A 15,939-nucleotide genomic window follows, 5' to 3' on the forward strand; every position below is an offset into this window, starting at 1 on the left:
AGAAGTCACATGACACTCAGCTTACTGTACCAGGAAAAGAGAAACACTGCTGCTCACAGAAAAGTCCAGGAAGAAGTGATAGCAACCATGTGGCAGTGTAGATTAGCCGTGTGCAGCTGAAGCTTCAGGTAAACAGGTAGGACACTGTCATTTTCATAGCTTCTTACTAATGTTTAGTGGACAGTCACAGTCACAGTATTATTGCTGTGTGTGTGTGTGTGTTGGAGGAGACAGTATGTGATCCTTGTCTCACAGAGCTGTTTCAGTAAAACCTTTCTCTGGCCAAGATATTCAACAGAATTCATGTAGGAATGAGGTCACAGACGTGGTGTTCGTGCATGTGTGTGTTGAGAAGGCGGGGGGGGGGGGGGGGGGGGGCACTTCACCACTTCACACTTTGTTAAAATCAGTTAATGACTGAATGTCCAATTGACCCTTCACATAACTCACCATAGCTCATGGTTTGTTTTTGGCTTTGGCTTCAAATTGAACGGAAAGCCTTCTTTCTTTTACACTGTAAATAGAAAGAAGGCTATGTATGTGTGGGTACATACATAGTTCTTCAGTTCAACCCAGAGAAATTTAGTCCAACTATAACACAGAGGTAAGCAATGTATGGCATACTGGACATAATTTTTTGCATTGTGTTGTCATTGTTGTGTTAAAATATCTTTGTTTTTTCCTACATGGTTATGTTGACATGTATAATCCAGTTTGTTTTAATGTACTCATCACATACAACCTCAAATTGTTGAGGCGGTCACAGGCCAAGAGAGTGGACTTTAGCTGTATCTTCTCTGCGTCTGTACTGCACAGTGGCACAAAGGAACTCCTTGTCTTTCGGTCAGACCAAATGTCTACAGTGACTGAAACATGGTCTGCGTTGCTCAACAGAGTTTTCAATTTTGAGCATCTCCCTGCAGGAAGGCTCTGTGCTTCCTGCAGAGACACACTGTGCTGTACTTACTGTCAGAAATTACTGAAAATCCTTGTTTTCAACAATAAACAGAAGAAGTTGGAATCAATAATGAAGCTGGGCAGTGTTGCATTGGTGATGGCTTTCTGCTGTGAATGACTTGTGCTGCACTGCTCTACATGGGTGTCCATGAACTGTAACACTGAAGGCCATTGTGGTTAATTTGTGATGCTTTTGTTCATCACGGTGGTGGAATGTAACTATGTACATTTACTCAAGTACTGTAGCTACATACAAATATGAATTACTTGTAGTTTACTTGAGACTTTTCTTTTCATGCTACTGTCTACTTCCACTTCACCATATTTCAGAGGGGAATATTGTACCTTTTACTGTACAAACTTTATCTCATAACTTTAGTTACTAGTTACTTTACAAATTTATATTTTGCACACACATTTGAAGAGCTTATAAAATATGATGTTTTGTTATTCATTACACTACCCAACATTTTATACAGATTACTCAATACAGATTAATCAATTAGTTAACTGAATAAAAATTAAATGGCAACTATTTTGCCAATTGTTTGTCATTTTTCATGTAAAAACATTTCATGATTCCAGGTTGTGAAATAGTGGGCGGCACGGTGGTGCAGTGGTTAGCACTGTCGCCTCACAGCAAGAGGGTTCCCCGGTCTGGGCCCTTCTGTGTGGAGTTTGCATGTTCTCCCTGTGCCTGCGTGGGTTCTCTCCGGGTACTCCGGCTTCCTCCCACAATACCAAAAACTTGCATGGGATAGGTTAATTGGCTACTCTAAATTGCCCGTAGGTGTGAGTGTGTGGTTGTCTGTCTTTGTGGTTGTCTGTTTTTGCGATTGACTGGTGACCAGTCCAGGGTGTACCCTGCCTCTCGCCCATAAGAAGCTGGGATAGGCTCCAGCTACCCCGCGACCCTGACAGAGGATTAAGCGGTAGAAAATGAATGAATGGATGAAGGTTGTGAAATATGAAGATGATTTCAATGTATTTTTTAATCATTTTGAGGTGTGGACTGTTTATTAGACAAAAACTTTGTAAAAGAGTCACTATTTTCAGAATTTTTACAAACCAATCAATCAATCGATTCATGGAAAAAAAAAATTTCTTCCCCCACTGTTTTTATAGCCCTTCAAAGTGAAGTCATGAGTAATTGATGTCGACTTTTGTCAAGTCAAGTCCAAAGTCATCAAATTTATGACTCAATTCATGTACAGACCAAGTCATGTGACTGAAGTCTTTGTCTCTTACCCATCTACACTTGGGAAATATAGCAGACTGGCACATTATTACTAGTAATACATACTACATTATTTACTAGATTATCCCAAAACTGTTTTTGATAAATAGAGCCTTTGGCTCTGAACATTTCAAAATATAGTCTTGGCTTGAGTACAGTGAGCAAGTAGTCGCTGCTTGCCAGAGGCATTATTTAGGATTCTGAAACATTTCAGGCTTAGCCTTGCCCAGAAATCTTTAGATTTTCACTTGATAATTGCACTATTTTCATAGTTCATATCTTTGAATGGCACACTAATGTGTCAGGGACATTACGCAAAACTCAAGTAATGGAGTGATGTTTTTATTCTAAATAATTAAAAGTGACACTGGCTGAGCAGACACATTTTTTTCCTTGTAGGATGATGGAGTAATTGACTTAGTAATATTCATGCCATGGTGGTAGTAAAATCTGCACATTAGTGCAACACGTGAACATGTTTCCTATAATTCTGTGAGTATGATTGTGTATGTGAATAAATGTTAAGCAAATTGTTCATTTGCACATCTTCTTTTAGAAATGAGGGCCTTAACAGTAACTCAGTTCCTTGCCCTAATCCTTCTGACTCTGGCCCTGGACAATGGACTGCTGAGGACTCCACCTATGGGATGGATGGCCTGGGAACGCTTTCGCTGTGAGGTTGACTGTAAAGATGACCCGGGGAACTGCATCAGGTATGATTAAGTTCTCTGATTTAGTTTACAATACATATTCTGAACAGAGATGCTGAAGCCTTAATCAATAAGAAGATAAGGGACCGAAGTAGAAACCAGTCAAAGTCCACAAAGTACTGATAAAGAGGACCTGAGTCAGAGGAGGTAGCTCTGCCACTGCAGTGAGAACCTGACTTTGGCTGTATTTTTGATTGATCACACACCTCCCTAATGGGATTGTGCGAGGGATAGGAATCATGTCATGTCATCATCTGCCGCTTATCTGGGTCCAGGCCCAGGTCACAGGGGCAGCCCGCCCAATTCACAATGCACCGAAGGCCTATGGCACCTCCACGGGTGGTGAGCCCATGGGAGGTGGTGCCACCCGGAGTGGGATTCAAACCCATGACCCTGAGAGGTTAAGTCTCATGCTCTACCAACTGAACTAACCAGGCGGCTAGGGATAGGAATCTAAACATCTAAATAGCTTTGAGAAAACGTTGGCTGCTGAAGCAGTTTAATGTGAACACGTGTGAAAAAATCCTCTCTGTGACAGCTGAGAAATATTTGATAGTTACTTCCACAATAGGAGGTTGAATATTCACGCACAGCCATGCTCATTCCCCTAAACATGTTATTTCATTACTAAATGTTTCTAAGTTTTTAATCTATATTTAGATTTTGGTGATGTCCTGATGCTTTTTACAGAATTCCTACACAATGTCTGGGAAAGTCACCAGGAAGTGTGTAAAATTTCAAATGAGTCTGATTCATGACCACTGATTCACAGCCATATGAATTCATTATGTTGCTGTTGTGCCATCTATTGGGGGAAAGCCATTTAACAGGATTACTTGGAGTTGCACAGAATCTGTAATTTTAGTTTTTAATCCCATCATCTCAAGATCATGAGTTTATTTTTTAAGTATTCTTTGAGATGCCCTGCTAACTAATAGGCATACAAACTGAATTTAACACATAACAACCTTTTTGAAGTTAACAATGTTAAGAATTCAGAAGATCTGACTAAAACAAATAACACAAAACAAAACTATATTAAACTGTGTTTGATACACAACTGACAAATGTCCTGTCCACAGTGAGAATCTGTTCAGAGACATGGCTGACAGGTTGGCTGAGGACGGTTGGAAAGAGCTGGGCTATGAGTATGTAATCATAGATGACTGCTGGATGTCTTTGCTGAGAGATGAACAAGGGAGGTTGCAGCCTGACCCTTCCAGGTTGGTCTAAGATTCAGATTGAGTATGTTTGTGCACCATCAATATTCACTTCTATGGCTGTTATTATACTAAATCTACTATGTATGATATGACTGCACTGTCATTTGAGTTGAATTTCAGTTTAATTCAACTAAATTATTTGGATGCTCTTTTTAAAAACACTTCTTCCAATGGACAGAATCTTCTCCTTGCGTTCTTTTTGGTGATTAGTAAACACCTGTGGGGGTATTGATGCTTCCCTCTGGACTATTGTTTGTTGGTACCTGCTCAGAAAGTGTAAACAACCCTGTGCAACTGAAGGGTCTCTGGAGTCATGTTTTTGGTTCCCTGTAACACTGTGTGCTTGCTTTTGTCCAGGTTTCCAGGGGGCATTGCAAAACTGGCAAGGTACATCCATGACCGTGGACTGAAGCTGGGCATCTATGGAGACATGGGCTCTCACACATGTATGGGATTCCCTGGCACCACACTGGACAAAATCGAAATTGATGCCCAGACCTTTGCTAGCTGGGGAGTAGACTATCTGAAATTTGATGGATGTTACTCTAATCCTGTTGAACAAATGCTGGGTAAGAGCATCTAATAATCTGTTGAACAGATTGTGACTTATAGGTGTCAGCATGGATCCAAGTTAATGAAAACCTCAAATTCTTTTGTACAAGAAGCCACAGAAGATCATGGACCAGCCATAGCTAATATTCACCTTGTCACACAGGTTACCCTCTGATGTCCAAGGCGTTGAATGCAACAGGCAGACCAATAGCCTACTCCTGCAGTTGGCCTGTATATCTGGGAGGACTTCCACCTAAAGTGAGTCTCATCACTATGTCATTGTCAAACCCAGAGTGACAATGAACATTTGTGGAAACTTTAAAGAAGATCCTTCAAAGTATTCTTAAGATATCACATTCACCTGCATAAAATTAAATGTACGATCATAGCGACTGTGACCTTTGACCTCTGACCACCAAAATCTACTCAGTTCATCCTTGAGGCACAGTTGACATTGTGCAGTTTGAAAACCATCTCTTAAACGGTTCTTAAGATATCACATTACCATGCAAAACATAAATATAGTCATAGTATAGACCCTGTCCTTTTACCTTTTACCTCCTGGAGTCAATCATAGCTGACACTGGGCGAGATGCAGGGTACATCCTGAACAGGTTACCAGTCTATCACATTTGACACATTGAGACAAGCAACCATTCACACTCACATTCACCTCACTCCCATTCACCTCTGGATAATTTAAAGTAGGCAGTAAACCTACCTGGAGGCTACCTGGAGGGAACCCACACAAGCACGGAGACACAGAATACCCCAACCAGTGGATTCAAACCTGTTGCTGTGAGGTGACAGCGCTAACCACTACATCACCGTGCCACCCTGAATCAGAATCAGAAAAAACTTATTAACCTATTGATCGCAGGACAACTGATTCGCTACAATTACACAAAAAGTAAAACCCACAAAAAATATTTATGATAATATACATATACAGTAAGTGAACAGTAAATGTTCAAAGAGTAATGTGCAAGGTAGAGTCACCACAAAGTTCCATTATATCGGCCTACAGTAGCACCTGAAGACCAAAAGAACACGTATGTCTCACATCAGCCAAAGACCATTGATCAATGCAATGGTGTAATATTGTCAGTTAACTGTATTTTTACAGTTGGGAATCTTTCCTGACATGAACCATCAAACTTTAAGACAGTTAACATAGTGAACACCTGCTGACCATCAGAATGTTAATACTGTCATTGTGAGCATGTTTGCATCTTCTTAGTGTTCAGCTCAGAGCAGCACTGTGCATAAGAACAGCCTTATTCAGCTGCTGGCATGGCTGTGGACCCACAGTCTTGTTGTTGCACCCTTAAGTCTGTTTCCCTGCTCTTACCAGGTGAACTATTCTCTGTTGGGTGACATTTGTCACCTGTGGAGGAATTACTATGATATCCAGGATTCATGGGACAGTGTTAAGGACATCATTGAGTGGTTCTCTGACAACCAGGATGATCTTCAGCCAGCTGCGGGGCCTGGGCAATGGAATGACCCTGACATGGTATGATGAATATGTCTTCATACATAACTGATCAAGGGGCAATGAGAACCCTAACTGCTGTCTCTCAGGGTGAATTGACACCCAAAGATGACCTTACTCCAGACCAAAGTGTACTGCATTTTTGCATCTGGTTTGTTTGGGTTCATCGTACCAGCGGAAAGCAAACTTTGATCAACCAGTAGTATCATGGCTATATAGCAATCATATGATACTGCTGGTTGATGAAGGAGCAGCTTGTTTATTTGACTGCCTAAAGTAATCCTTTCCCTGAAACAGTAGTCGAGGCCATGTCTACCATGATGTGGGTGATTTTGAAACCACACCTCTTGGCCTTCCATCCATACTGAGCTGTTGTGTTTCACATGCAAAGATGGTACTTTTCAAAAATGCTGGATGAACCTGAACCAGCAGTCTTGTCTTGTAGTGCAGGTGCTTTCACAGATGACTGCGTGCTCTGTGGAGAGCCCTGCTCTCTCTTCTTGACAGCTTGTATTTGTATTTGCTGCAGATGACCCATTTCTTTCATGTCTCTTCAGGCCTCACACACCTCTCTCTCTCTCTCCTCAGCTTATCATCGGCAACTTTGGTCTGAGTGTGGACCAGGCTCGCTCTCAGATGGCTCTGTGGGCAATCATGGCAGCACCTCTCATCATGTCTAATGACCTTCGAAACCTGGACAGCAGTGGGAGGGCGATCCTGCAAAACAAAGTGGCCATTGCCATCAACCAGGACCCCATGGGCATCCAGGGAAGACGCCTGCTGAAGGTCATCATCATCATTGAGACGTGAACTAAAGCTAGGAAAAAACACATTAACACCAATGCGAGAGGAAATTCTAGACTCACAGTTTGGTACTATCAGGGTATGTATTTAAGGAACAAGCTCACATTTTGCTTTTAAATTTGTATGTGTGTGTGTTGCTGAACAGGAGAAGAGTCATATTGAGGTGTACTGGAGGCCTCTGTCTCAATCAGCCAGCGCCCTCGTGTTCCTGAGCCAACGGACAGACATGCCCTACCTCTACCACACCTCTCTGGCTAAACTCAACTATGAAGCTGGCAACTATGAGGTTTGTACCCAAAATAAATTAACAATTTTAATTAGGGATGCACAGAAATGAAAATTCTTGGCCGAAACCGAGAATGAGGAAACCAAGGCCAAAAACCGAAAACCTGAAACACCGAAATAAATTATTTTGCCAATTATTAGTACCATTGCATTTATGGCTATGACTGTGTACTAACCTCATTAAAATTACAAGGCATTGCGATTACAGAAATTAATATGAATGTTTCAAAGAATAAATCAATTTAAACAAGATTGTAAAATTAAATATGTTCTCTCATGAAAACACACAAGTGCATATAAGTGCATTTTAAAATTTTGGCTGTAGGCCTACAACATAATAGTGTATCAAAACAATGATTGCCATGGCCCATATGTTAACCGTAGGCCTTTAACAACAAGAAATGCACCAAGAGTTGCAGCGCTTTAAGTTAAGTTTTAAACTTCCTTGCCTTTAAAAAAACATCCGCCACAGACGGAGTGGGCGTGCTCGGAGGGATTTTCCTTTTCTGCGCTGCATTCCTCTCATATCCCGCATAGAGATCGAGATGTTTGGATTTCAGGTGTAAATTCTTTGCAGATGCACCCCCTCTTGAAATTTCGACAATACGTTTTGCAAATCGCTATCCGTGTGTCTTTCTCAGATTTACTAAAATACGTCCACACCGCGGACATGTTGGCCTTTCCAGACACGCTTGTACTGGCCGTGGTTTTCGCTTGCGTCAACACAACATCCTGTTTCGGCCGTGTTGTTTCGGCGATAAAAGTCTTTCGGTGGCCAAAAATTCGGTGCATCCCTAATTTTAATAATTAATAAACAACTGTTTTAGTCATTTATAAACAAAAAACAAAAAACAAAACAAAAAATACCAAACAAACAACAGATATTCTGTGATTCCAGCCTCTGCAGAGTGAGGCTGTTGGTTTGAAAAAAAAAAAATACTGGGAAGATAATACTGGGAAGATAAAACTTTATTACTGTTCAAGCAACATAAGAAACAGAACGGAAATGTAGGAAGGAACAGGAACAGGACAGATATGTCAAATGTATGTATGTATATATACAGTTGCAATCAGAAGTGTTTAACCCCTCAAAGAATCTAAGGATTTATCAATGAAAGTTTCTTCAAAGAGCAAGATTCTGCTTTGGATGACTTCTTTATGAATTGAAACATAAAATCAACACATAAAATGCATGATGTAGTATTTGTGTGTAACAGTATATTTTGTTAAGATTAACATGGCACAATTATTCAACCCCTATATAATATTGCTGTTTTAAAGCTGTCTGACAATTTTTATGGCCTAAAGTGGAGTTGAAACATAATTAAGCCTTTGGAAACTCTACAGTGATATTTCATTTGCTTCAGCTGTGATGCATCCATGAAGGAAGGATTCAAAGGATTCAAAGGATTCAAAGGCTTTTATTGTCAATTCACCATATGTCAGACATACAGGGGAATCGAAATGTTGTTTCTTCTCTCAACAATGTGTGTTTTACAATATAAATAAACAATTTAAATAAAACCAGCTAAATAAACAAACTTTCACTACAATATAAATATATAGTAAAGAAATATATGGAAAACAAATATATATATATATATATAAATATGAATATGAAAATTGCAGATTGCTGAATAGTGCAAATGGTTATGTGCAAGTTGGCCAAAAGATTGTCTTAGTTACAGAGTCCAGGTGGCAGTGGGGGTGGGGGGTGGGGGTCAGCAGAGTTGGAGTCCAGGGGCGGGGGGCAGGGGGGGGGGGGGGGGGGTAGTGTACAGAGTTCAGTGTCCTGACAGCCTGGTGGATGAAGCTGTTGGACAGTCTTGTGGAGCGGGCCCGGAGGCATCGGAACCGTCTCCCTGAAGGCAGGAGGCTGAAGTGGGGGTGTGAGGGGTGTGAGTTGTCTTTCACAATGTTGATGGCTCTGCGGGTGATGCGTGTGTTATAAATGTCTGTGAGGGGCAACAGAGGGACACCGATGATCTTGCTGGCTGCATTCACTATGCGTTGCAGTGTCTTTCGGCAGGAGGCAGTGCAGCCTCTGTACCACACAGTGATGCAGCCAGTGATGATGCTCTCAATGGTGCCCCGGTAGAAAGAGCACATGATGGGAGGTGGGACATGGGCTCTTCTCAGTTTGCGGAGGAAGTAGAGGCGTTTTTGAGCTTTCTTGGCCAGCTGTGTTGTGTTTATTGTCCAGGAGAAGTCCTCAGAAATGTGCACCCCCAGGAACTTGGTGCTGTTCACCCTCTCCACTGCAGCGCCGTCGATGGTCAGTGGGGGATGCTGTGAAGGCCTTCTCCTGAAGTCGATAACCATCTCTTTGGTCTTTCCCACGTTGAGGAAGAGATTGTTATCCTTGCACCACTGGACCAGTTGGCTCACCTCAGTCCTGTAGTTTGCCTCATCCTGGTTGGTGATGAGGCCCACCACGGTCGTGTCATCCGCAAACTTGATGATGTGGTTGGTGTTGTGGCTGGGTACGCAGTCGTGAGTCAGCAGGGTGAAGAGTAGCGGGCTGAGTACACAACCTTGTGGAGCCCCTGTGCTCAGCATGATGGTCCTGGAGGTTTTGCTGCCAGCCCTTACCTTTTGTGGTCTCTCTGATAAAAAGTCCAGCACCCAGTTACACAGAGAGGTCTTGACTCCCAGGCATCCCAATTTGTGTGTTAGCTGCTGGGGGATGATTGTATTAAATGCTGAGCTAAAATCTAGAAACAGCATTCGCACATAAGAGTCTTTGGAGTCAAGGTGGGTGAGGGCTGGGTGGAGTGCGGCTACGATGGCATCCTCAGTAGACCTGTTGGTCCTGTATGCAAACTGAAACGGGTCATGGGTTGGGGGGAGGACGGATTTGATGGTCTGCATAACCAGCCGCTCGAAGCACTTCATTATGATGGGTGTCAGTGCTACGGGCCAATTCAAGGTGAGTTGCAATCATGGGAACGGCAGAGGACAGGTGGTTCTTCTTCAGTGTCCTCAGGAAGAAGAGGCGCTGGTGAGCCTTCTTGACCAGGCTGGAGGTGGACCAGGACAGGTCCTCTGTAATGTGGGTCCCCAGGAATTTGAAGCTGGAGACACGTTCAACAGCCATCCCATTGATGTGAATAGGGCTGTGCTTGCCTCTTTTCACCTTCCTGAAATCCACAATAAGCTCCTTTGTCTTGCTGGTGTTCAGGAGCAAGTTATTGTTGCCGCACCACGTGGCCAGGTGCTGTACCTCCTCCCTGTAGGCAGTCTCATCGTTGTTGCTGATGAGACCAATCACCGTGGTGTCATCTGCAAACTTGATAATGGTGTTGGATCCATTTACAGGCCTGCAGTCATGGGTGAAGCAGGAGTAGAGGAATGGGCTCAGAACACAGCCCTGTGGTACACCGGAGTGTGGTGCTGTTGGAGCAGATGTGGCCTGACCTGATATGCTGAGGTCTGTTGGTCAGACAGTCCGTAATCCGGTTATAGAGGGAGGTGTTGATGCCCAGCTCTCCAAGTTTAGTGGTCAACTTGGAGGGGATGACGGTGTTGAATGCCGAGCTGAAGTCGACAAACAGCATTCGGGCGTAGGTGTTGTTGTTGTCCAGGTGTGTGAGTACAGAGTGCACACTGCATCTTCTGTGCTCCTATTGCTGTGATAGGCAAATTGGTGAGGGTCCAGTGTGAGTGGGAGGCAGTTTTTGAGGTGAGCCAGGACTAGTCGCTCAAAGCACTTCGTAACTATAGGTGTGAGTGCTACAGGGCGGTAGTCATTCAGGCTTGCTGGGGAGGAGTGTTTTGGCACTGGTACAATGGAGGTGGACTTGAAGCATGTTGGCACAGCTGCTTGGGTGAGAGACAGGCTGAAGATGTCCATGAAGACCCCTGCGAGCTGCTCTGCGCATGCCCTGAGCACGTGTCCAGGAATGCCGTCTGGGCCAGCAGCCTTGCGTGCGTTGATCCGGCTCAGTGCAGTGTAGACATCTGTAGAGGTGAACATGAGGGGCTGACGGTCTGCTGAGGGTGTTGTCTTGGTGGCCATTTCCTTGTTGTCTCTGTCAAAGCGAGCATAAAAGTCATTTAGCTCATTGAGGAAGGAGACATCTGTAGCTGCTGGTGTGACATTGCTGAGCTTGTAGTCACTGATGGCCTGGATGCCCTGCCACATGCGGCAGGGCCTTCAGCAGGAGCCGCACCTTCTTGTTCATCCATGGCTTCTGATTAGGGTATGTGGTGATCTGTTTCTGTGTTGTGATGCTGTCAGTGGTGGTGTTGATATAATCCAGTACAAGGCATAGGTGTCAATGTCCATATGGGAGCCACAGGTGGCCTGAGAAGTAAACATACTCCAGTCTGTGTGCAGAAACCTGTTCTGAAGTACAGAGTCTGCCCCTGCTGGCCGCACTTTGATGATCTTCACTGCTGTGCAGTTGCAGCACAGAAGCCATCAAACATCACTGAGCTAGAGACTTTTGCATGTGAAGAATGGGCAAAGATTCTGATCGAGAGGTGCAAGCTTGTCAGCACTTACCGAAAATGTTTGCTAGAAGTTAAAGGGTGCTCCACAAAGTACTGAAGCTGGGGGTTGAATAATACTGCACAATGTTAAAAGAGTTACTTTTTTTTTTACATTTTTCATTTTAACTTCAAAGTTACGCCAACTGTTGTCAAAAAAACTCAAATCATTATCTTTCATCCACATTAGTATAATGTTAATGTCTTCTGAGGTGAGGGTGTTGAATATTTCTGATTGCAACTGTGTGTGTGTGTGTGTGTGTGTATATATATATATATATATATTTATATATATATATATATATACACACACACTGTATATACTAAGTACCGTTTACTTAGTTATTCATGGTGTACACACAGCAATGAGCAGGGAGTTGATGTGAGTTACAATCAGCAGCTACAAACGATTAAAGAAAAATGGAATAAAATCACAAGATAAAAATAAAATACTTATAACAGAGAAATATCATGGGAATATTCTGTTAAAGGCCTTTAAACATGATTTGGTGAAATGTGTCTCAGATCATGAAATGTGAGCTACCTTGTCTTCATCAACCTAAAATATTCTCTTTTTTTGCTTTTAGGCCTATGATGTGTTTACTGGCTTGACAGTGAAGGGGTTGAACGCCACCACAGAGCTTACGCTCTCTATCAATCCCTCAGGTGTGGTTATGTGGTACATCTACCCAGTACAACAGTCCAAACAGGCTGAGACACACCACTACCATCACAACAAAGTCTTATATTTCACTGAAGTGAAGCATCACACAGTATTATGAAGGGAAGAACAAGCTAATCTAGGACACTGACAAACTCAATCAAGGCAAAGCCAACCTGATCTTAACTTAACTTACGCAGATGTTCTTTTGCACTGATGTGTGATTTCATGAAATGTAACATTCTTTGATTTAGTGTTCTTTTGTGAGTTTGTTCCAGGAACTAACTTCAAGTAATTATGTCTAAGCGCTGTTAAAATATCTGCCCATGTTTAATCTGTGGAGTGATAGTAGGACAAAACACGTGTTGAGCTTTGCCAGAGTCAGTTCACCTAACTGTCTCCAAGCATTAGACATTGTCATAATGGTGACGGAGTGAATCCATAAAATATATCATGAGCTGATATATCAGTTTCAAAATATTAGAATGACATGCTAAAATGAAATGGGAAGCTGAACTCAGAAAACGTGTTAAGAATGAACCCTGGAATAAAAATGAAAAGTCTGTCTTACAGCTGGAGCCCTTATCAATTTTTCTATTGATCAAGTATAAGAACAAGCTTCACACATTTACACAGAAGCAGCCAGAAGTGTGCAGTCAAAGGGCACAGAAAGTAGTTCAATGGATGAACAAAACACCTTGAGCAAACACACACGGCTCCCCATTTACCTGATGAAAGTCAAACAGCAAAATGTCTTAATTTTAGCACTAAGAGAGAGAGTGTGCTCCTATCACAGAGACTTTTAATAAAACAGTAACCTTTCGTCTCACCAGAGTAAAATTATCATCAATTTTGTTAACTTCTGGACTTTCATAAAAAATGTTTCCCTGCAACAGACTGCAACAGTGGGAGTGTTCATGGAGGATTGTAGACATTCATGTTGGTCAAATATTCTGCGGGTTAAATTTCAGTCTACAAATTTTGGTCAAAATTAAATAGATTTCCCTGTTGATGATTTATTGTGCCAGTTTTTCAAAGTGTAAGGTTTTAATTCACCACAACTGCCATCTTTTACTTCTGCAATCTACAGGAACAACAAATGAAAATTAGTCTTTAGCTGTACCTGGCACAATAAATGTATTGTGAATTGTCCCTGTTCGATAAACAATAAATAACATCTGCACAGTACAAACGCAACACCAATTACTATATATGTAAAAATAAAATATTTCCATATATTCATGATTATTTCAGTGTGACAGGCTCATTAAAACTTATCGTCTTCCCAGAAAAAAAAACCCAGCAGGCTTTCAAACCTTTCAGTATCAGCTTCAGCCTTCAAAGATCATTTGCACCTTGATGACAGTTCAGGCTGTGATATTACAGATGCTCACCACTGAGGGGCAGTGCGGACTGGCAAGTACCATCAGGCTTTTGAACACCTCATTTCTCTCTTGAGAAGCAGTCCCAGGCGAGTTGAGGTCTGCTGCCTTCACCTTCAGTGCAGAGTGATGCAACAACATGGTGGGGACTGGGTTAAGTGTGTTTGGCTTGTGCAGTCTAAGCTTGTGTAAGATTGCTGTCAAAGTGTGAACTGAGCCCTCTTAATCTACTCTGTGCTTTGACAGGGTTGTGGATTATATGAAAGTTGGGTTTAGTGTAAGAAAAAACTTGATGTCATGATTAATGAAACCATGTAAACCTTCACCTGCACTCTAAACCAACAGACACTAAAACAGCTCAACAATGAACTGATACATATAAACCTCTTGAATCATGGACATGATTCAAGCCTAAGATACCGTGTCTGTATTATTTATTATATTTCATTTTATTTTATTTTATTTTATTTTATTTTATTTTATTTTAGTTTAGTTTAGTTTACATACATTCCATCAAAACCAAAACCGAAAAGCTTAGATCTTCATTATAACTCATGACATGTCTCTGGTGAAGTTCTTGAAGAAGACTTTGCTTCAGAAGATGAGCTTCCATGAGAAAGTTGGAGGCACAGGAGGTTCTGGCAGACCTGTCTTATAATTAGTCACCGATGCAACACACGAGGGGCCAGATTTATGAACAATGCCTGTGCACAAAAGTCATGCATATGCCGTTTTGTACACATAAACTGATATTTCTAAAGAAGCAGGTCAGAAGGTAGAAGTTGAGTTTAGCAAATTTTCCCTGATTTTAGACAGGTAAAATTTGTCTGTAAAATTTTATCAATTATGAGATCAATTAAAAAACAGTGTATGAGTTCTTTTTATTGACATTTTTCTTCATCATGACTTGTAAAGTCTGTTTCAGTGTTCATTGCTCATCTTTCTGATGTTGTAGTGAAACATCTAGTGATGCTAAGCTAGGGCATATTATTAGTGATGTATCCTGAAGTCATCAGGTGTTTCCGGTCTGTCAAACATCAGACACCCTCACTAAGGTGACCCTTCTGATGTTGATCAAGTCTCAGCTTGTGCCCTAGCTGCACTCTCCCACAGATCCACTCTGTTGATCCAGAGCTGTGTGGATACTTTCTCTGTAGCCTCCATGTTGTTAGATGTAGATGGTCATCCTCTTCTTCTTGCCTGTGATGCCGAGCTTAGTGTCAGCCCTACAGATGGACTGTCCTGCAAAATCTCTGAGTTCTACCCACAGAGATCCAGCCATGTCTGTGGCAGATGCTAACCAAGCCATCGTATTTGTCCTTCTTGCACTTGAAAGCCTCCTCCATGAGGTCCTCCCATTGTACGGCCAGCTCCAGCATGACAACATTCTTTGTTGCTTTTAATACCAGAACAGTGTCAGGTCTGAGGGTGGTCTTTGTGACATGCTGAAGAAACCTGAGTTACCTACCCAAGTCCACTGTCAGCTGCCAGTACCATGCAGTGTTATGATGGTCTTGAGCACCTGGTCATGCCACCAGCGATATCTGCCTTCCCCCAGAGCCTTTGGACAGCAGCTCCAAATATACTCAAGGGTACCTTTTCTGGCGCTGGTGTATTGACCAAGCTCCAGTGATGCAGGCTGGACAGTTTGGGGAAGACATCATTAAATCACATCCTGGACCAAAAACCTGAAGCAGGGTGGCTCTGATTTCTAGAGCTCAGTCTACAAGACCTTCTTCCCCAGCTTGCACCAATCAAATGGAAAGAGGAGGCCTTCTAGAAATTTACAATTGTGAAATGAGGGTTTTATTTTCTAAAAGGTTCTCAGAAAATTTACCATTTATTTTCTTTCAGATGCAATGTACTCTGGACATTGTTCATAGTGCAGGATAGTGGAAGCTCTGTAGTTTTGGGTAGCTAAGGTTCTGGAACCCTGGGCCACTGGGTCTTTAGGATGCTGTAGAGCTACATCTCTGCAGAAGACACTGGACTCAACTCTCTGTGGGGCAGAGCCCAGAGTCTTCCAGTGGCATTGAGAGCCATGATGTCATGTCTTCTTCTGTTGCCTCCAAGGAACCTAGGGAAAATTTCCAGGCAAGTTCTCTAATAGGATGACAGCTGGATGTCTGGATCAGGATCGGA

The 15,939-nt window shown here is 42.3% G+C and overlaps 1 protein-coding gene across 1 annotated transcript; it reads left to right on the forward strand.

Moving 5' to 3' along the window:
* Nucleotides 1–12,987, forward strand: LOC121186438 (alpha-N-acetylgalactosaminidase-like). Its single transcript, XM_041045172.1, has 9 exons — nt 1–136; nt 2,751–2,907; nt 3,987–4,127; nt 4,485–4,696; nt 4,843–4,937; nt 6,034–6,195; nt 6,763–6,960; nt 7,124–7,264; nt 12,342–12,987. Exons 2-9 carry the CDS (start codon nt 2,753–2,755, stop codon nt 12,534–12,536), a joined length of 1,299 nt encoding a protein of 432 aa, XP_040901106.1. The 5' UTR covers nt 1–136; nt 2,751–2,752; the 3' UTR covers nt 12,537–12,987.
* Nucleotides 12,988–15,939: the final 2,952 nt, after the last annotated feature.

The sequence above is a fragment of the Toxotes jaculatrix genome, chromosome 8, assembly GCF_017976425.1.
Source record: "Toxotes jaculatrix isolate fToxJac2 chromosome 8, fToxJac2.pri, whole genome shotgun sequence".
Taxonomy (NCBI): Eukaryota; Metazoa; Chordata; class Actinopteri; family Toxotidae; genus Toxotes; species Toxotes jaculatrix.

Bases quoted from the DNA above. Each gene is read 5' to 3' on its own strand.
- LOC121186438 (XM_041045172.1), top strand. From the start codon at position 2,753: ATGAGGGCCTTAACAGTAACTCAGTTCCTTGCCCTAATCCTTCTGACT. The intron at 4,128-4,484 runs GTTGGTCTAAGA...GCTTTTGTCCAG, and splicing joins TTGCAGCCTGACCCTTCCAG to GTTTCCAGGGGGCATTGCAA. The intron at 4,697-4,842 runs GTAAGAGCATCT...CTTGTCACACAG, and splicing joins TCCTGTTGAACAAATGCTGG to GTTACCCTCTGATGTCCAAG.